This window comes from Rousettus aegyptiacus, unplaced genomic scaffold, assembly GCF_014176215.1.
Source record: "Rousettus aegyptiacus isolate mRouAeg1 unplaced genomic scaffold, mRouAeg1.p scaffold_m13_p_7, whole genome shotgun sequence".
Classification (NCBI taxonomy): domain Eukaryota; kingdom Metazoa; phylum Chordata; class Mammalia; order Chiroptera; family Pteropodidae; genus Rousettus; species Rousettus aegyptiacus.
This window is the reverse complement of record NW_023416310.1, coordinates 56,697,513-56,719,266: the sequence shown is the minus strand read 5'-3', so window position 1 is coordinate 56,719,266 and position 21,754 is coordinate 56,697,513. Positions and strand designations below refer to the sequence as shown.

The 21,754-nt window shown below is 38.4% G+C and overlaps 1 protein-coding gene across 1 annotated transcript in view; it reads right to left on the bottom strand.

Annotated features, from left to right (window-relative positions):
- Positions 1–1,791: 1,791 nt before the first annotated feature.
- USP39 (ubiquitin specific peptidase 39) overlaps positions 1,792–21,754 on the bottom strand; it is a 33,345-nt gene continuing 13,382 nt past the window's right edge. Inside the window, exons 9-13 of the mRNA XM_016136723.2 lie at positions 21,340–21,528; positions 9,552–9,694; positions 4,960–5,095; positions 3,163–3,249; positions 1,792–2,314 (exon numbers count right to left, since the gene is read on the bottom strand). Of these exons, the coding sequence (XP_015992209.1) occupies positions 2,267–2,314; positions 3,163–3,249; positions 4,960–5,095; positions 9,552–9,694; positions 21,340–21,528 (603 nt within the window). The 3' untranslated portion in view covers positions 1,792–2,266. The remainder of the gene's footprint in view (positions 2,315–3,162; positions 3,250–4,959; positions 5,096–9,551; positions 9,695–21,339; positions 21,529–21,754) is intronic.

Sequence of the window (21,754 nt, the reverse complement as noted above, 5' to 3'; positions counted from 1 at the left end):
ACTGCACATCTCATTTTGGACGCTTGAAAACTGGTTCACTTATAAAAAGGGTAGCTGTTTCTGTTAGGCAGAAATAGAGTTTTGTTGTTTGGAAGTTCAGTGTGTACAAATGAGTGCCTATGGAAGCTGAGTCATCAAAGGGTAGACTGTGCCAATTACCAATTCAGGGCCTCTCAGCTCCAAATTCACCCCTTTTTGCATGCTCTGTGAAGGTGAATTTGGGCCTTTAGACTTTTCCTTGCCAGCTGCCATTGAAACTTTGTCAGAGGGTGCTGGAGACATGGTGCAGGAAGAAAGGGCTCTGCCTTCCAGTTCTAGTGTGCTCACTTGAACGTAACACGTGCAGCTTTCTCCTGCACCATGCTGCCGCAGTGTTCGCAGATTCCCCTGTGCCTGGCTCCTGCAGTGCACAGCAGGCAGCAGCACCCAGAACCCAGCAGCTTCACTGGGCACTCCCCTCCTCTCCGAGCAGTTTAGTATCAAAGTGAGATGCTGTCCCGTAGATAGCTTTTCCTAACACACTAGAGAGCTTATCTCTGACAGATTCCAGGGGGGAAGATTTTTAGCAAGGTGTTAATCTCAGCCTTGGACACTATGTCAGCCGTAGGAGTAGTAGCTATTCCTTTTATCTGCTATTCCTACATTCTTTAAAATTTTCTTATTACTAGCCAATCTCTGGTTACGCCAATCCCATCATAGTTAATAATTCTTGAAGTTATATTTTTCTTAATCGAATTATTGTACGGTTTCTCTCTCCTGATTAGACTTGGATTAACCCGACACTAGCTTAGACTAGACAGTTGCAGAGAATGAAAAGTGGGAAAATTCAAGAAACAGAAAGTAAAATTGACAGGACTTGGTAACAGATTAGACGAGGGAAGTGAGAGTGGGGGAAAGATAAATGTTCAGCTTATGTAACTGGATGAATGGTGGAACCTACACAGAAACCATTGGAAAGGGGCCATGTGTGAGGGGAAAACTCACCAGCTTGGTTTTGAACAATGTTGAGTTTGAGTTGACTTTGAAGACACTCAAAATATATCACGTAGGCAGCTGGCTCTAAATTCTCAAATTCAGAGAAGTCTGGGATTAAGATTGGAGCTACCTCCCTTAAAGTGATAAGTGAAGTTACAGGCATAGTTGAAATGGCCCAGAGAAAAAGTAAATAGTGACAAAGAGGGCCTAGCTTGAGGAATGCCAACTTTTAATAGCTGGATAAAGGAAGATGAGCCTGCAAAGGAAATATTGAAACTGTGAGAGAAGTAGAGAGAAATAAGGACAGTACTGTGTCCCAGAAGTAAAGGGTGGCAGCCAGAGGTGCACGGCTCCACCTCCCTTTAAGAGAATTTGCTGTAGTTGACTGCCTGCCGTGAGCTGTTGTATCTTCAGCTCTCCCACATCTTCAGATCAACCACAGTGCTCAGGCCAAGGTCACACTTCTCCAGGCTGCTCCTAATCAATGACTGAGCTTGACAAAAGCCATTTCTGTTTGATTCTTCTGACAGGCAATCTTTGCTCTGGGCTCCCCACCAGACTGGCTGAGACCCTCAGAATTGCATGCGACAGTCAGATACTCTTCCTATCATCCTTCCTTCCCTCCCCCTTCACACGGCCCTGCACTAGAAGCTGAAACCTCCCACCTCCAGACTTCTTAGTAAGTACCACTGTTATTTATTACCTTTAATCAGATTATTTTGTTAGAGACAAATACATCCTAACTGACATACCAAGCAGACAGGAAGACACAAGCACGGTATCTACCAGATAACAGATTGTAAACAGTTTGTGAGGCTGGTTTAAAAACAGAAAAATATTTAATTCAATTCCAAGAAAACATTAGGAAATGAAGAGAACCACAGGAAAACTATCTACCTATGATGGAAGAAGGATGTTACTGGTTTCATATTCTTATTCCTGAGGCTCTGATGCTCACAAGAAATTATCTTGTCTTTTGGATACTCCCAGCTGCTCAGAAATGAAATACACACATCTGTAAAAGAATTCTGGGCCTCTGCTAAAGCTACAGGGGAGCTAGACAGGAAGGAAAAAGGAACATCAATCTACAATAAACTGATCAAAGAACAGCTGAGTGACCGCACAGAGCCATCCTAGGGTGGGCCCTCTTATGCTCTGCTGTGAACCCAAACCCATAAAAACTAGGCTGGTCCAAGAGATGTGCTAGTCAGCCTATGTTAAGTTACAGCTTCAGTATTCTTATTTATATCTTCAGCCAAAGCCTTGCCAAGCAAAGCCCTAGACTCCTCCTTCAAGCCCCCTGCTGGTTGGTTTCATCATTATCTCGCCTCTTCCAAATCTGTAAGAAATTAATACAATAGATATTTAGGAGATGGGAATCTACAAATATTTATCAAATATCTATTCTAACCTAGGTAATGGACAGCATGTTGCTCCATTTATATTATTTACTAAGTCCCCTGAAACTAATCTTTCAGGAAATTCCCTTTCATTCAATTTTCACTTCTCCACCCATCTCCATCTTTCTTACTTCCCATTCTAAACTCTCTTTCTAAAAAAACCCTTATTGTCAAGCCTATGACCTTCAACAAAGTTGCTAAGTAAAGAGTTATCTCCAAGATGAGAAGGGTCTCCCTTTTTTTTCACAAAGCTATGGCTTTTTCTTAGTCTCAGTCTTCCTTCTTTGCCAGGTACAAGGGCAGCTATAAAGAGAACACAGAGACACTCTGGTCCGCCAGCTCTCAATCAAATAGAGAAGACAGTTAAAATAATACTATTATTGGCACTCCGATAAGGATGTGTAGAAAATGGTACAGGATCACGAAGAGTGCTAACTTTGCCTAGAAAACTGAGAAAAGTTTCAGAGCCGACTCCTAGCTGGTGTCCTGATAATTCCAGGTTCTTCCTCCTTAAACGAGATCACATATCTCTGCAAAACTAACCTGGTCATACACATAACCTCCTTGCTCACTCATAAATCGTCCATACTTCCCTACTCGTCTCTTCTCTGAAAATCGCTCCTGCACTTTCAAGGCCAGAAAATCTCACTCCTCAGTGTATCTTAACAGGCACCCAGCCTAACCAAGGCTCTGACTCAATCCCACTTCCTGCCTCCACACACACCATTGCTCTCACTGACCCCATAACCCATCTACTTGGTACTGACCAGGTCTGTGGTCAACCCACCTGAATGTACGCTTCCGACAGCGTGATCATCTGGGGAAGGATGTCAGTCACCTGGAGGTCTTGTAATTCATACCACTTGCCCGTCCCCTGAAAAAAAGTATGAAGGGCTGGGTTAGTCTGCTCCCTAAAACCAAAAGGGTAATACAAGGAAGGGATTACAGTCAGAAGTAAGGAAATCAGAAGAGCCACTAGACTGTCACTCAACAAGAGTCATAAGTAAGAGGGTGCATGACGTCTGCTAGGCATCACTCAATTCCAAGAGTTTTTGGGGCGTTGATACTGGCAAACACAATTCCTTCTGAGGGTTCCTGTAAGTAAAATAGAGTCCAACCACTCTCTATCTTTTAAAATTTAGGCAGACAATAAAGAGAAAAAAGAAAAAATCCTCTCCTCACCTAAGAGATCTCCTGGCTGCTCAGAACCGACAGACTGTATACAATCACCTCAGAGGCACAGTGTTAACTATTAGACTAAAAGTGGACATTCCTACTCCCCCACCCTAGAGAATACAACGACATTCAGTCAAGAAAAAGTGTCCTTAGTGGACACTGTCCTTCGTACTACTCACTCTCTTTGGCCTACAAATCCAGTCCAGCAAAATCTACCTCACTTCATGTTTCCATAAACAAGAGGAAAAGAGGTTTCTGGATTACGGTAGAGGCACTTCCAGAACCTCACCTGCCTCATCCATCCAAACTTCTAAAGAATGCCAAAGACAGACACTACAGAACATACACAGTCCAGATACTCTAATAGTTCAGAATATAGGAAACATAACAAAAGCTCAGGATCACATAATCAAGTCCCTGTTCCCAGTTCAAGGACTGATTTAGAACATGGTGAAACCAAATCTCTGGGTTCAAATCCCAATTCTACTGACTTCAGTAGATAAATTACTCAAATTCGGCCTAAGTTTCCTCATTTGTAAAATGATGGTACTAACACCTATGTTGAAGTTGTGTTTTAAGGATATGGATGAGACGAACACACATTAAACACTTGGTGTACTTTCCAGTGCACAGTACAGTGTTGGGTAAACAGAAGCTAGTTATTAAACCCAAAGTCCCAGATGACTAATCAAATTAGAACAATCTATGCTAAGAAACTGTGCAATACCAAATATACCTTAAGTACATGTTTCATCCTTTTCTAGCTTGAGACAAATTCACAAATTTTTTAGCTAAAAGGGAACTTCCAGACCAATACTCTGTAAACTTTAACTTCATATCAGAAGGTCTATTAAATGCAGCTTCCGATTCGGAGATCTGGGTGGAACATTTCTAATAATGTTCTCATGATGTCAGTGCTGCTGGTCTGAGGATGCCACTTTCAGTGTAAGGCTCCAGTCTAGGACAGTGGAATCTCCTGGGGAACTTTAAAACATTAGTGATATTTCTTTCCCATCCCCAGATAATCTAATGCGGTCTCTTAACCCTGACTGACATTTTAGGCCAGATGATTCTGTTATGCGGGCTGCCTATGCATTATTGTAGGATATTTATCAGCATCCCTGGCCTCTACCACAGTTGAAAACCACCAGGCACAAATTAAATGGTTCTAATGTAACCAGCCTCGGGCGGTGTCCAGATATCAGGATTTTAAAATCTCCCCAGGCTCCAATGTGCAGCCAAAATTGAGAACCACTACCTTAAAATAACCACTTGATAGCTCTATTACTTGCAGAATCCCAAAGTCAAGGTAAAGAAAAAGCAAACTGAAGAGAGCTGCCCTTTGAAATGTCAAATAAACAACACTTGTTTTTGCCAGTCTGTGCCACGGGATGTCAGCACCACTCACATGATGAAGCACATGGATCCTGTAAGAGCCCTCGGAGGGCTTGCCGTCATGTACGATGTTGGCGATCAGGTCGTAGGTAGTGTGCTTATGCACCGCTTGTACTTCCTCAGACAAGTACTCTCTCAGATCCACATTTCTGGTGATGATGAAAATAAATCCAGAAGATCAGACAAAGGCTGCCAAGTTAGGGAAACTGTCCTACACAAATGGACCACAAAGCTATTGTACCCTATTTTAAGACTTTGGATCAAGGTAGGCCTGCAGACCCAAGGAAGTCTATGTTTGTGGAAATTCATGTAATCTGACATAAAAATGAGTCAAACTAGAAAGACTGGATCTATGGGGAAAGCACATTTTAAAAGTATGTCTAGCAGTCAAAAGTGCAAGGCCTCATCATTTAAACTTGAACTAGAATCAGGGCTCAGCCACTTCAGAGCTGTGTGTGAGTTTAAGCAGGTTACTCAGCCTAAGGCTCTTCTATGCTATGAGAGTAAGAGTGACCATCTCTAAGAAGGTGAGGAGTGAGATAACAGGTGGAACTGCCACACCCTCTGCCAGGCCTGGGAATCAGCCGCAGCAGTGGTGCTCAGGCAACACCCGGTCTCCAGCCTTAGACTGTGGAAGGCCTGACCACGTGACTGTGTACACTGCCACTGTGTATAATCACAGTAACAACTTCAATATGGTGAACCAGGCAGGTCATTCCAATTTATTTTTTTCTTCAATTTTCTAGAGCCTCGCTTCTTTTTTGATTGTATTTCTTTTAGCCAAGTAGAATAGTTACAAGTAACAGAAACCAACCCAAGGTAGCTTAAGTACAAAAGAGGAATTTATTCAAGGTTTTCAGACTAGGTAATGCAGCTGGAACCAGGCACAAGAAAAGAAACAGGACCTAAGATAGCTACTTGCTCTCTTCCTTGCTTTTGACATCAGCTTTATTCTTCTCCCTCCTTTTGTACACCGGCTTTCCCTTTTTTATGTGACCCACGCTAGCTACCCCACAGCTTCCACATTTTTCAGTTCTAGTTGTCAAAAGAAATTACTGACTAGGCTCCTTCAATTGGGACTTAGAAACATCAAATTTATTTTAAATTTCTGAACATTCACTTCCAAACAGAAAGGCATTCTTGCTGTACCTAAAATAAAATCTCTTTTTGTGTTTTATTTGTTGAACTCTATCCATCAGTTGAAGTATTAAATGTTTACCGGTCACTGGAGAAGAAAGTGCTATAATAAATGCTGTGAAGATCATGCAAAGATGGTTATTAAGAACTTTCAAACAGTTTAAGAGAAAAATAAGCTGACAATTACTGTGACTATTAAGAGAATATGTTAACTATATAATTTTAGGAAAAATACATCCTTTTGTAGCCTACAAATAGTTATAAAAATTTAAATAACATTAGGTGGAATAAGAGACTATCATATTTCTAATTTCTGTAAACTGTCTGATGTGCTACCACTCATAACATGACACATAATAATGTCATCCCTGGAAGGATTCACAAGAAATGCTAACAGAGGATACATCCACTGGTCACTTCTAGATATTTATCTCCCTTTGAATTTTAGACTGAATATATTACCTCTCTAAAAATACAAATGTTTTCAATGTAAACCCTGTAACAAATAATCCAATTATAAAATGGGATAAGTTATGAATAGTCATTTCACCGAAGAGGACAAAAATATGCCAAAAAGCACATAAAAAGATGTTCAATATCTTTAGGATAAGAGAAATATAAACAAATATGTAACTTTTTTCTAATTATATTACGTAGCTTTCTATGAGTTATAACAGCTATTCTATTTCTATAAAATGACAGTGTGCCATATAGACTGCAGTACATATTCACTGTTAAAGATGATTGAGATATGAGCCTTAAGAAATCTATGTGAGCTCTAAATAACCGAACTGCCTGCTGGCTGCTAAGAGCTGGCTTTCCATGTTCTCATCTCCTCTGCTTCAACAACAGCTACTGGGACCTGTTTAAATGAGTTCCTTGAGAAATCTTCAGGAGTCTTTACACTCAAGATCTTTTGCCGAACCAAAACTATTTAAGTGACAAAAGGGAATGAATATACATTACATCATTTTGTTTCAGATAACAGCGGGAATAAATATACATTACATCATTTTGTTTCAGATAACAGCCAAGGGAGCAAACCATAGTCATCTCCCAATCAGAACAGTCTAATTTAGAGAACAATTAGCCGGAACTGAAACTTTAAACCTGTGCTCCAAAAACCGTATCTCCAAATGAACAAAAGGCATCTAATGACTGCAAGTCTGATAAATCTCTGGTAAAAACAAGATGTGTTATGAATAAAATACAGGAGAAGAATTAGGTATGAAAAGGGTCCTTTTCAAAAATGAGGACTTTGCTACTCTAAAATCAATTATTCTAAAAATAATTACAGTACATACAGTAAAGTGCAGCTTTCCAGAATTAGTCACACAATTTGATGTTCTCTAAAAGGCTGACTAGTCATGAAGTACAAGACGACCCTTGAACAATGGGGAGGTTAGGCATGCTGATCCCCTGCACAACTAAAAATCCACGTAAAATTTTTTGACTCCCCAAAAACTTAAACATAATCATCCCTTGGTATCTACGGGGGACTGGTTCCCTCCTGCAGACACCAAAATCCGGGGATGCCAAGTCCTTTATATAAAATGGCCTAGAACAATGCATGCAGTAAACCCTCTGCATCCTTGGATTTTCAACCATGGAGTGAAAATACTATTTTCAATCCAAGGTTCATTAACTCCCAGATGCAAAACTCTGGGATGCAGACAGCAGATTGTATATTTGTTAAAAAAAAAAAAAAAAAAAAAAAAATCCATGCGTAAGTAGACCTGCGCAGTTCAAATCCATGTTGTTTAAAGAGCACCTGTAATCTTTTTCTCAACTTCTCCAAGGTAAGCTTTCTGAATATTGTCCAGGCCCAATATAAAAGAAACCAATGGGGTAAGCAAATTTCTGTGGTGACTGAGCAGGAACTACTACCCATACACAATCCTCTGTCCTCTGTTGCTGCCCTGGAGACCAAAGTACCCTTTCCTACTAGGAACAGACTGGAAACTGCGGCAATTCACAACAGTCCAGATCTAAAATAAAACTCTGATATGCAGACTTTCAAAGAAATCTCCTCTGTGGTCCCACTAAAGGTAACAGAAAGCTGGCCTCCATGTCCCCAATTTAATTCTACTTGTCACACAAACAAGATGATAGTGAAGAATAGAAAGAAAAGTGTGGGGAAAGAGAAAAAGAAATTCTGTATTTCTAACTACAGAAGTTTTCTATTCTTACCCCTCGCTGTTCTCAGATTCTTGGTAATCATGAAATCATAAATCACAAAATGTTATATCTGAAAGAACCCCTAGCGCTTATCTAGCTCAAGCCTCTCATTTTATCCATGAGACAATACGTCCATAAGGTATGCAAATAACCTGGCCAAGGTCACACAGCCAGGACAGCCCAAAACTCAAACCTCTTTAAGTTTAGTTACTACCCTCTTAAACACTACACAGAGTTAAGAACTGTAACTGTTTCCAAAGGAGAAAACTGGCAGTCCTGGTATAGTTTGGGCAACCAGGTAATGGAAGAGGATAGAGGGAGAAAGAAAAGAGATCAGCATTGGTCCACTACAGCTTCCAAACTACTCTGTAAAGTTTCAAAAAAAAACCTACTGAGCTAAACACCATGTTAATCCTATCATATATCCATTCAAATCCTAAGAAACTGTCTTAGGGCTCTGCTCTTACGTTAGCTAAAGGCCAACACACAGAGACCCACACTTCTTCTTGCCAACCGTGCCACCAGGTTTCTCCATGTTCTGAGATGGCTTCTACAGAGTGTGAAAAAGATACTCTAAAGAGTGTCTCTTTAGAACTTAAAGCCAACTGCCTACCCTGAAAAGGGTCTTGCAGGAACTTTCTGAATTAGAAGGTGGCAAAGTAAAAGCACCTGGTACAACACCTCCCACTTTCCCTTAAAATACTAATAAATGTCCATTAAAGAAAAACAACTGTATGGTAAACATAAAATAAGACCATACATCAAAATTCATAACTTTCTCACTTTTAGGAAGAAATTGGACATATTCCAGACTTTACCCTCTGGAGAAAAAATAAGACAGAAGGACTCCATGATGAGAAAATAAATCAGTGGCATCATCCCCACTGTTTATTCCTAACTACAGTGTGCAAGAAGATGTGAGGACCAGCAAATAGACAGACTCTAACTGCTCAGGATTATCTTCAAAGCCAGACAGAATCCCACCTGTCCTATCCTACTTTTTAATCAACCATTTTTCCCTACTACCTGTCCTACCCTATCTTTATCAATTGTTTTTCCCTACATTAAAAGACTACAATTCCCAAGAGAAAAGGTAAAAGAAGGATTGCCTCCTTGAGGACCCTGATATATTTGTAGCCTTCCAATAGAAACCCTTATGTATTATAGATAGGCTCTGTTCCTTGCAATCTCCAACTAAGTAGTCCAAAATTAATAGTGGTATAAAATATAAAAAGAAATTCAGGCTCACTCCCAAGAGGAAGATAGGGAGGAAGGAAGAGTAATACTCACGTAATAGGGAAGTTGACAATAGTTGGATTCTTCTCCACAAAAAAATTGTTCTTAGTGAATCTCTTAATACAGAATATTAAATATGGAGGCAGCTTGGTAAGCTGGAAGCGCTTCAGAAAGTTCTCCTTATAAGTCTTATATTCCTAGAAATACAAAATGATCAAATTAGTGCTGGAGTATTGGAGCAAGGGCATGAGTTTTTGTTTTTGTTTTTTTAATATAATTTTGACTTACACTTAGAACTCACAAGACACCTAATCCCAGAAACCACATACAAGGCAGGAACAGTACTTTGGCTAAGGCTAAAATCCTCAACTGTGGGCTGTGTTTCAATCAGCACATGATCATACTATTGAACTCTAACCACAGTAATGTGGTGTCCATTTCTACAAAGAAAACGAAACTGTCAAGTGAAAAAGAGGATTTGTTAAAAGCTGTAGAATTAAAACCAAGAAAGTCTCACTCAATTCCAAATAAGGAAGAATTTCTGACCATTAGATGTGTGCACCCACGGAACAGGTACTTTTGAAGCAGTGAGAAACCCTCATCATTGAGTGTATTCCAGCAGAGGCATCAAAGCACAGCTCACATTCCTTCCTCTTCAAAGGTCCCAAGAATTGTGGGTCAAGTGCAAGATATCAAGCAACTTTACTGAGGACTCACTCAGCATGTTCGAGGAGATGGAGTGATAGAGGACCCAGGACATCCTCCCAAGCCCAAAAGGTTTAAACTAGTGCACATAAATTTATTTTTCCTTAACACAATACAATTTAGTACAGCAAAAGTGAAAAACTAATCATAACCAGAGAATAAACGCCAATGAGAACATCTCTCTCTGGAGTAGCTGAGTTCTGGAGGTAACAAGAGATCTCTTTAGGGACTCTCAAGTTTCCCAGGAAAATATTTTAATTTAAAACTAAGATACCAAAAAAAAAAATTTACGATACACATACTCCAAAACCACCTGAATGATGACTTTCTAAAATATCAAGAGTTTCACTTCCAGGATTACAGCATGAGGCGCTCCAAAGAACCGCTCACCAATAAAACTGGTAAAAATTATTTTAAAAAACCACCACCATCACCACCACCATTTAAATTCTCTTGAAATAGTCCTAAATGCATAAAGCAAAGAAACATTTACTAAAGAAAATGTTTTTAATTTTTTTTTCTAAAATGTAGTAAATCTAATTCAATAAGAAATATGAGAGTCTTTGGTATCTGAACCAAGGCCTGTCCCTTCCTCTCTCTCCTAACTCAGTGAGAGGGAAATTCTCTGCAGACTGGTATAGCTGACATACAGGGCTCCCTTCCCTTGGCTCCCAGAGGATTACCTTCCCAAAAGAGGCAGGATGTCAGCATTTTTCATTCCGTACCTGGCTACCTGTTGCTGAGACTAAGTTTCCAATGTGTGCCCAAAATACATGAAGCAAAGGGAGGTTCAAGAAGGCGGCAGCATAGGAGGACGCCGAACAAGCCTCCTTGCATCAATGAATTCAAATATACATGTATATTGAGAACAATTACTTCTGGAGACAACCAAGGACTGAATGAACAGCTCCTGAACAAACAAGAGAAAAGAGACCTAAGAGGGACAGCTGAAAAACCATGGGAGTCCTTCAGAATCTGTGGGAACTCTCTAGGCTGGAGGAGCTGGTGAGCACCACTGTTTATGGCCCCTACACTTCGATGGGGTGGCTGAGAGCTCTCTGGGTACTTTGACCAACCTGCAAGATTATGCAATGTGTTCTCAACTATATTGCCCAGAGCCTTTTGCCTCCGAACAAAGGGAGCAACCAGGAATAACAAGGCCTCGTGCACCTGACATCCCTACTGGAAGCTGCTCCAGCCCAGCAGGCTAGTGTCCCAGGAACTATAAGTGCCTGCCCCAAATCTATCCAGCACATAAAGCCTACAGACTGAGGTCACTTCTTCACAATACCACCTGGGAGATATAGCTATTTTGTCTAATTCATATAAACAAACATAAATAGTCAAACAAAAGAATCTCTCTCAAATGAAGGAACAAGAAAAATCTTCTGAAAAAGACCCTAAGTAAACAAAAATAATTTGCCTCATAATGAGTTCAAAAAAATGGGCATAGGATGCTCACCAAAGTTGAGAATGGAATAGAGAAACTTAGGAAGAAAATATAATAGAATCAAGTAGACATGAAGAACAACTGAAATTAAAAAAAACAAAAACAAACAAAAAAAACACTTTAGAAAGAGTCAACAGATAAGGTAACACAGAAGAACAGATGAGCTACCTGGAAAACAGGCTAGTGGAAATCAACCAAACAGAACAGCAAAAAATAAGAATAATAATAATTTTTAAAAACACGATAATTTACAAGGGATCTCTGGGATAACATCAAGCACTCAAACATTTGCATTGCAAGGAAGAAACAGGGAAAGGAAACAGACATCCAAGTCCAGGAAGCACAAAAAGTTCCAAATAAGATGAAACCAAAGAGACCCACACCAAGACATACTGTATTCAAAACAGTAAAAGTTAAAGATAAAAAGACAATCTTGAAGGAAGCAAGGAGAAAACAACAAATTATAGACAAAAGAAACCCAATAAGGCTATCAGTTGATTTCTCAGCAGCAACTTTACAGGACAGAAGGGAGTGTAGGACATCTTTAAGTGTTGAAAAGAAAGGAACCTAGAATAATTTACCCAGCAAGGTTATCATTCGGAATTGAAGGAGAGTCTCCCAGACAAGCAAAAACTAAAAAATTCATCACCACTAAACCAGTTTTACCGAAAATATTAAAGGGTCTCCTTTAAGTAGATAAAGAAAGCCCATTACTGGAAATAAGAAAATATGAGAAAGGAAAAGAACTCACAGGTAAAGCCAAATATTTAATAAATACACTAAATTTGACATTTACAAAGCTATTGCAAAGGTCAAAAGAAAAAATATCAAACTTGAACTATAAGTAGTTAAGAGATACACTATACAAAAAGGTGTAAAACATGACATCAATAACAAAGCATGGAGGGAGAAGTAAAAATGTAGTCTTTATAGAATATATTATAACTCAAATGCCTGTCAGCTTAAAATAGACTGCTACAGATATAGAATGATATATATCCACCTCGTGGTAACAACAAACCAAAAACCTCCGAAAGATATACAAAGAATAAAGAGAAAAGAACAAAGGTAAAATTCTAAGGAAACCCAGCAAACCACAAGAAATCAAGAGAAGAAAGGAACAGAAGGGAACTGAAAAAATAACCAAAAAAAAAAAAAAATCAACAAAAATGGCAATTAGTATATACTTAACATGTAAATGGGTTAAATATTCCAATAAAAAGACACAGCGTGGCTGAATGGATTAAAAATCATGACCCATCTATATAGTGCTTACTAGAGACTCACCCTAAATCAAGATATAGAGATTGAAAATAGAGTGATGGAAAAAGATAGTCCATTCAAATAGAAACAAAAAGAAAGCTAGGGTAGCAATACTCACATCAGGCAAAATAAACTTTAAAAACAAAAAATGTAAAAAAAAGACAAGAATACTACATAACTATAAAGGGCCAATCCAAGAGGATATATAAATTGCAAACATCTACACATCCAGCCATAGGAGCACCTAAATATTTAAAGTAATTATTAATGGACGTAAAGGAAGAAATGTACAGTAATACGATAATACTAAGGAAGTTTAATACCATACTCACACCAAGGGATAAATCATCCAGACAGAAAATTAATATGGAAATAATGGCCTTAAATGTCACATTAGACCAGATCGACTTAATAGACATTTATAGAACATTCATCCAAAAACTACAGAATACACATTTTTTCCCTAAGTGCACATGGAACATTTTCCAGGACAGATCACATATTAGGCCACAAAACAAGCTTCAGTAAATTCAAGAAGATTGAAATCATATCAAGCATCCTTTCCAACCAGAGGGTATGAAGCTAGAAATCAACTACAGAAAGACAAATGGAAAAAATATAAATACGTGGAGACTAAACAACACGTTACTAAACCACCAATGGCACAAAGAAGTCAAACAGAAAATCAAAAACTATTTTGAAACAAATGAAAACACAACTTTTCAAAATTTATGAGATATAGCAAAAACAGTTCTCAGAAGGAAGTTCATAGCTATACAGGTGTATCTCATGAAACAAGAAAAATCACAAATAAACAATCTAACTCTATATCTAAAGGAACTAGAAAAAGGGCAAACAAACCCAAAGTAAACAGAAGGAAGGAAATAAGTTCAGGGCAGAAATAAACAAAATAGAACTTTAAAAAGCAGAAAAGATCAATGACACTAAGAGCTGGTTCTTTGAAAAGCAAACAAAAATTACAAACCTTTAGCCAAACTCAAGAAAAAAAAGAGCGCCCAAATAAAATCATAAATGAAAGAAAAGTTACAACCATCACGGAAATACAAGAATCATTAAAGAATACTACAACTATTATACACCAACAAATTCAAGAATCTAGAAGAAACGAATTGAAGCAGTAATCAAAAAATTCCCAACGAATAAAAGTCCAGGACCAGACTGCTTCACAGATGAATTCTACCAAACTTTCAAAGAAGAATACTTATCCTTACACTATTTCAAAAAAATTAAAGAGAAACACTTCCAAAAATCCTTCTATAAAGCCAGCATTATCCTGATACCAAAACCAGACAAAAATATTACAAAAAAAGAAAATTCCAGGCCAATTTCCCTGATGAACATAGACACAAAGACTCTCAACATGATATCAGCAAAATGAATTTGACAATACAGTAAAAGGATTACATACCATGACCAAGTGAGATTCATCCCAGAGAGGCAAAGACAGCCCAACATCCACAAATCAATCAATGATCCACATCACGTTCACAAAATAAAAGATTAAAAAATTACACGGTCATCTCAACAGGTGCACAAAATTCAACCTCCTTTAATGGTTAAATACTCTCGACAAAGTGGGTATAGAAGGAATATCTCAATGTAATAAAGTATATGACAAACTCACCACTAATGTACTCAATTAGTGAAAAGTTGAAAGTTTTTCCTTTAATATCAGGAAAAAGATAAGATGACCATTATCACTTCTATTCAACATAAAATTGGAAGTGCTAGCCACAGCAATTAGACAAGAAAAAGCATCCAAATCAGAAAGAAAGAAAAGTGTCATTACTTGCAGGTGACATGATACTATATAAAACCCTAAAGACTCCATCAAAAAACTATCAGAAAACTATTAGAATAAATAAATTCAGTAAAGTTGCAAGATATAGAATCAATATACAAAAATTTGTTGAGTTTCTATACACTGACAGCAATTAGGAGAAATTATGAAAATAATCCCATTTACAACTACATCAAAAAGCATAAACTAGGAATAAACTTTACCAAAGAAGTGAAAGACCTGTACTCTGAAAACTATAAGACACTGAAGAAAGAAAATGAAGAAGATACAAATAGATGGAAAGATATACCTTGGCGCATGTATTGGAAGGGTAAATACTGTTAAAATGCCTTTATTACCTAAAAATAGTATATACAAATTCAATGCAATTCCCTATTAAAATACCAATGGCATTCATCTCAGAATTGGAACTAATCCTAAAATTTATATGGAACCACAAGACCACAAATAGTGGAAGGAGTTTTCAAAAAAAACAAAGTAAGAGGTATCACACTCCCTGATAAACTATTCTATCCTGATAAACTATACTATAAAGCTACATGATCAAAAAACGATGGTACTGGCATAAAAAGTTATATAGATCAATGGAAAAGAGCACCCAGAAATAAATCTTCGCTTCTATGGTCAATTAATCTATGACAAACGAGGCAAGGATAGATAATGGGGTTAAGACAATCTCTTCAGTAAGTGCTGATAGAAAAACTGACAGATAAAGGCAAAAAAATGAAATTAGACAACTTTCTTACACCATACACACAAACCAAAAAAAACTCAAAATGGCTTAAACACTTAAATGTTAAGACCTGGAACTACAGGTGAATATGTGTGTCTCTTTCTTACCCCCTTCTTATGTCATATTCATGACTCCAGCAGCATGTACCATGTGAGTCCTGCCCGTGTGTCACCATGTTTGCACCTGCATGACTCCACAACTTCGTGCCCATGATTCCCCGCCGCACAAGTCCATCCCCTACATTTGTATGTGGGTGACTCCAACAGTTTGTGCCTTTGCTGGTGAGTAAACTGTGAATACAACTCAGCAAATACCGACTGGACCCACTGAGGCACAGTGGCCAGAGCAAGGCCACAGCCTGAGGGACATGGACAGGATCATATGCTCCCAAGACCACGAGATCCAGTACCAAGACATGAAATTGAGGCAAGCAGCTCAGGAGCTGGGATGGCAGAACTCCTGGCCATCGAGGCCGCCCAGAGCTCAGAGCTGGGTGAAGCCTGGACACCTGAGGATCAGTTCAAGGACCAGCAGTTATGGCTGGAGGCCCACGAGAAAGAGCTGACAAAGACAGTGCTCGGGAGTGTGGTGACCTCAGCGGCGTCCTGGGAAACAGACCAACCCCTGCAGTGACCACGTGGCCCGCAGGCGTGGAGCCCCAGGAAAGACCCCGAAGCAGAAGGACACAGAGGCCGGGGATATCAAGAAGCCACAGAAATGCGAGAACTGCGACCACTAGGCGCTCACGCTACACCACCAGGCGACACACACTGGGAAGAAACTATTTTGTCTGCCCAAAGTGCAGCCGAGCCTTCGGCCAGCGCGTGCGCACAAATAGCCACACACCTATGCTAAGCGCGGTAAGGCCTTCTGCCCGGGCTCAGAGCTCATGCTGCACCGGCACACACACACCTGGGTGTGCCCGTACATGTGCCCCGAGTACAACAAGGCCTTCCACAACCATGCCTACCTGATCCAGCACCACATCATGCACAGTGGGGAACAGTCCTACAAATGCAGCAGCAGCGGCATGGCCTTCAGCTTCTCCTCCACCCTCATTTGGCACCAGATGGTTGACAAAATGCCCGACAAACAATGTGGCCCGTGCGGGGGCACCCGTGTCCGGCTGACACATCTGACCTGATACCTGAGGTCATACTGGGAGGAGTCGTCTTTTAATCCCTCTGCTGCCCCAAAAGGGAACCAGGGCTCAGAGAAGCTCCAAGGTCACCCTTGCCCAAAGTCACACAGGGAGAAAGTTACTGGCTGGGGACTGCACCCCACATCCGCTGGACTACCCACCATCACCTCCCTGATCTAAAATTATAAATGTGACCCACCAAAGTAGACCCAAAGAAGTATCTGAGAGGCTCCCGCTGGCCTTGTAATAATTGATTTTATGATTGAGCAGGCATTTGTTCAATAAATTAAATTGGATTAAAAAAAAAAAAAGACCTGGAACCACAAAACAACAAGAAGAAAACACAATAAACTCTCTGACATCACTCTTAGCAACACTTATTTGGATATATCTCCTCAGGCAAGGGAAACAAAAGAAAAAAATAAATAGGAGTATACCAAATTAAAAAGTTTTTATATAGTGAAGGAAACCATCGACAAAACAAAAGACAACCTACTGAATGGGAGAAAATATTTGCCAATGATATATTTGATAAGGGGTTAATATCCAAAATATATAAGGAACTCATATAACTTACCACCAAAAAAGATAAATAATCCAACTAAAAAATGGGCAGACGACCTGAACAGACATTTCCCCAAAGAGGACATACAGATAGCCAAAAGACACGTGAAAAGATGCTCAACATCACTAATCATCAGAGAAATGAAAATTAAAACCACAATGAGAAATCACCTCATCCCTGTCAGAATGGCTACTATCAATAAATCGAAAAATAATAAGTGCTGGTGATGATGTAGTAAAAAGGGAACCCTTGTACACTGTTGGTGGAATTGTAAATTAGTGTAGCCACTATGGAAAACAGAATGGAGATTCCTCAAAAAATTAAAAATTGAGTTGCCAATTCCACTTCTTGGTATTAATCTGAGGAAAAGAAAAACATTAATTCAAAAACATATATGCGGCTCTATGTTCACTGCAGCATTACTAGTAATAGCTGAGAAATGGAAGTAAACTACATGTCCATCAATAGATGATGCGGTGTGTACACACACACACACACACACACACACACGCACGCACACACACAGGAATATTATTCAGCAATAAGAAAATGAAATCTTGCCATTTGCGACAACATGGATGGACCTAGAGGATATTATACTAAGTGATATGTGTGGCATCTAAAAACAAAACAAAGCAAAAATGAATAAACAAAAAAAAACCAGAAACAGACAAATACAGAGAACATGCTGACAGTTGCCGAAGGGGAAATAATATAGGAATGACACTGAAAAAAAAAAAATACATGAAACAAAAACTGACAGAAACAAGAAGAAAGCAGAAAGTTCAACAATAATGGCTGGAGACTTTAATATCTCACTTTTAACAGTGGATGGAACAACTAGGCAGAAGATCAACAAAGAAAGGAAATTACAATATTATTACAACATTATAATCAACAAGATCCAACAGTAACACTCTACCAGCAACAGCTAAATGTACATTCTTCCCAAGTACATGTGGAACACTTTCCAGGACAGACCATATGCTAGCCCATAAAACAAACCTCAATAAATTTAGAAGAGAAATAATGAAGTACATTCTCTATGAAATTAGAAACCAAAAACAGAAAGAAAATTGGGAAACCAACAAATCTGAGGAAATTAAATAACCAATGAATCAAAGAAGAAATCGAGAGAAATTACAAAATAATTTGAGATTAATTAAACAAAGCATACGTATAAAAACTTACGGGATGCAGTTAAAGCAGTAGTTAAGAGGGAAATTTAAAGCTCTAAATGCCTATACTGAAAAAGATCTTAAATCAATAACATTCTACCTAAAACAGAAAAAATAGCAAACTAAACCTAAGGCAAGCAGAAAATAGAAACAAAAAATATTAGAGCAGGAATTAATGAAATAGAGAATAGAAAAACAATATTTAAGAGATCAATGAAACCAAAAGCCAGTCCTTTAAAGAGACAAACCTTTAGCTAGACTGACCAAAGAAAAAAAGAAAATACTCAACAAGTAAATGAAAAGATGCTTAATATCATTAGTCATCAGGGAACTACAAATGAAAATCATAATGAGATATCACTTCACTCCTACTAGGAAACCTATAATCCATAAAACAAATAATAACAAGTAATGGTGAAGATGTAAAGAAACTGGAACACACACACTGCTGGTGGAAATATAAAATAGTGCAAGCACTTTGGAAAAGTCTGGCAGCTCCTCAAATAGCTAAATGTAAGAGTTACCATATGACTCAGCAACTCTACTCCTTAATGTCCACACAAGAGAAGTGAAAACACAGCCATACAAAACTCACAGACTAATGTTTACAGCAGCATTATTCATAATAGCCAAAAGCTGGAAACATTCCCCAAATGCTCATCAACTGATGAACAGATAAAATATGATGTATTCAAACAATGAGATATTATGCTACAAAAAGGAATGAAGCACTGATATATGCTACGACACAGATGAAACTTCAAAAACATAACACTAAGTGAAAGAAGTCAGTCACAACAAGACTACATAGTATATGATTCCATTTATATGAAATATCTGGAACAGGCAAATCTATAGAGACAGAAAGTAGATTAGTAGTTCCCTAGGGTTGGGGGAGCTAATGGAATTGGTATGATAACTAAAGGGTAATAAAAAATGTTGATGATGAAAATGTTCTAAAACTGACTGTGGTGATGGTTGCACCTGTCTATGAATACAGTAAAAACTACTGAATTGTAAACTTTAAATTGGTTAATTGTATATGATATGTGAATCATCTCTCACTAAAGCTGTTACTTTTTAAAAATCAAGTACCCCTGCCACATGATGAGTAAGCTGAGAGCATTAAGCTGAGAGATATAAAAGTTTTCCATCTCTAGTATATACCATGGCCATACCTTCTTACAGGTAAATTTCTTATCATCTAAAGGTATAAGCACTGCTGGAAAAAAAAATGTCTGTGTTTTTATGAAGTAACTCATCTCTGTGTGGCTGAGATAAAATACTGTATTAAATGAAAAAAAAAAGTCAAGTAAATGCCAAGAGACTTCACTGCCCACATTTGTATCTATACACAAATAGACATTAGGAAGTACAATTTTTAATTATCTCAGACTAGTGAAGGATAGACACATTTTAACACCTAAATGATGTCACAGTTTAACTTACAATGGTTTCTCAGGAATTCATGAAAAAACATGGGATGGTAGCAAGAATTTCACCATGGACATCAGTACCATATTCACAGAACAAGAAGCAATTTGGTTTTAGCTAAACAACACATTGTAACAACACTATTAATCACTTTTATTGATTTCAAAGTTTTGTTTGCATATAACTTTATACTTGCTTAAAAGTTGTAGGTATAGGAGTTTATATAGGTTTACATTTATATTAATTTAAGTAATACTATAGTGAGAATAAATTTAAATCCAATAGTGAGAGTCCATGGGAATCTTAGTATCATTAAGTTTGAACAAAGAGTGGTGATAGGAATCAAATGGCACAGTTGAAAAGTCAGATGAGTTTAGATCCCCAGGTCTGTCACTTCAAACCAGAAAAATAAAGAAACTGAGCTACATAAGTCCTAAGGTCTCTCTTTCACCTTTCAAAAATAAAAGGAGTCTACGAAACAGGTTATTTATTCTAGGTATCATTCTTACCTATCTCTGTGCTTGTGTGTGTGCACACATGTGTGTGTAATATAGGTAGCTGCAACTGTACTTATTTTTGCTTATTACGCTTGCTAACAGTTCCTGACAACTAACTTAGATGTTAGATGGAAAGAGTAATGGGGGTTAGGAAAGGTGTGTTTTAGAGACTTCTTTGGGTAGCTGCCTAGCTCATAATTCTCCCTTCTCAAGGCGAGCTCCCTATTCACAGAGTCCTTATGCAGAGAGGACACCTGATCCAAGCAGATCTTTCAACTCCCTCCTGGGAACCTGGAGCAGAGTGGCAGAAGCTGGAGAGTGGAACAGCTGAGATCAGGTTAATGGCAGCCTTAAAAGGGGCAGTCAACAGAATACCACTTCTGGGAACCCCTCTCTCTAGTTCCCATCCTTCCCAAGTCCTGCTCAGTTCAAGTCTAAGATCCTAAGAGTTGCTTTCCAATACAGTTCCTCTTTTACTTTAGTCTTTTGTTGGTATTTAATATCTGAAAACAAGAGCCCTGGTTAATAAAAAGAACAGAAAAGGTTTGGAATGAGGAGTCAAGGTTAAAAAAAAAATTCTTCCAGTAAAGAATCAAAAAGGATAATCTGTCTAGGATGTAGAAGGGACTTAAACCAAGAAACAGTTAACTCAGCAGATAAAAGGAAACATTTAACTTGATACAGTAAAAATAATTTCACTTTATTTAAATATTAGTTGGTTTTTCCACTTTAATACTGATATTACATTTTTTAAAAGAGGCGAGTTTTCCCAACTTTTGTGAGTTTCCACTATTCTAAATATCCCTTCTTCCTCCATCTAACCAGAGGCAGAAGGTTTAAAGGATCATGTAAGAGGTGCAAGAGAGGCCGCTGTAATTCAAGCTAAGAGTTGAGGTTGATCAGCTAGAAAAAGCATGGAGTCTGGGAGGCTCACTAAAGACAATACATTTTATAATAAATTCATTACATACATGTGGCAATTTCCAAGTATAAAAAGAAAATGAAAAAGTCAAGGGAGAGAAATATTAGCAGAGCAGGTATACAAATGGGCTACCTTTTCAGTGATGCCATTGAACTTGGCCAGGATATTGAAGAGCGGCACCTGGGGAATGATGAGCTGCTCCTTCTCATCCTTGTAGAGTGGGGCAGTAGGAAGGTCCAGTGTCAGGTACATAAAGGTGGATTCCACCATTGTCTCCTGGTACTCATCATTATGGAGCAGCTGCTCTTTTTCCTCCGCTGGCTAAAAATGAGTGAAAAGAAAAAGGAGGGTTGGGGAAAGGAGTGTGAGCAGCAAGAAACCACCACAGATAGAAACAATGTTTTTACTTACATCTGCTTTCTTTCATATTGAAGTGGAGTCAACAGATTGGGCAGTAGTGCCACCTGATTAGATTAGTACCAAGGACAGATGAGCTTCCATCTTCGGAGAGATTTTACTTAAATACCAAGCTATTTTAAAAGCTTTT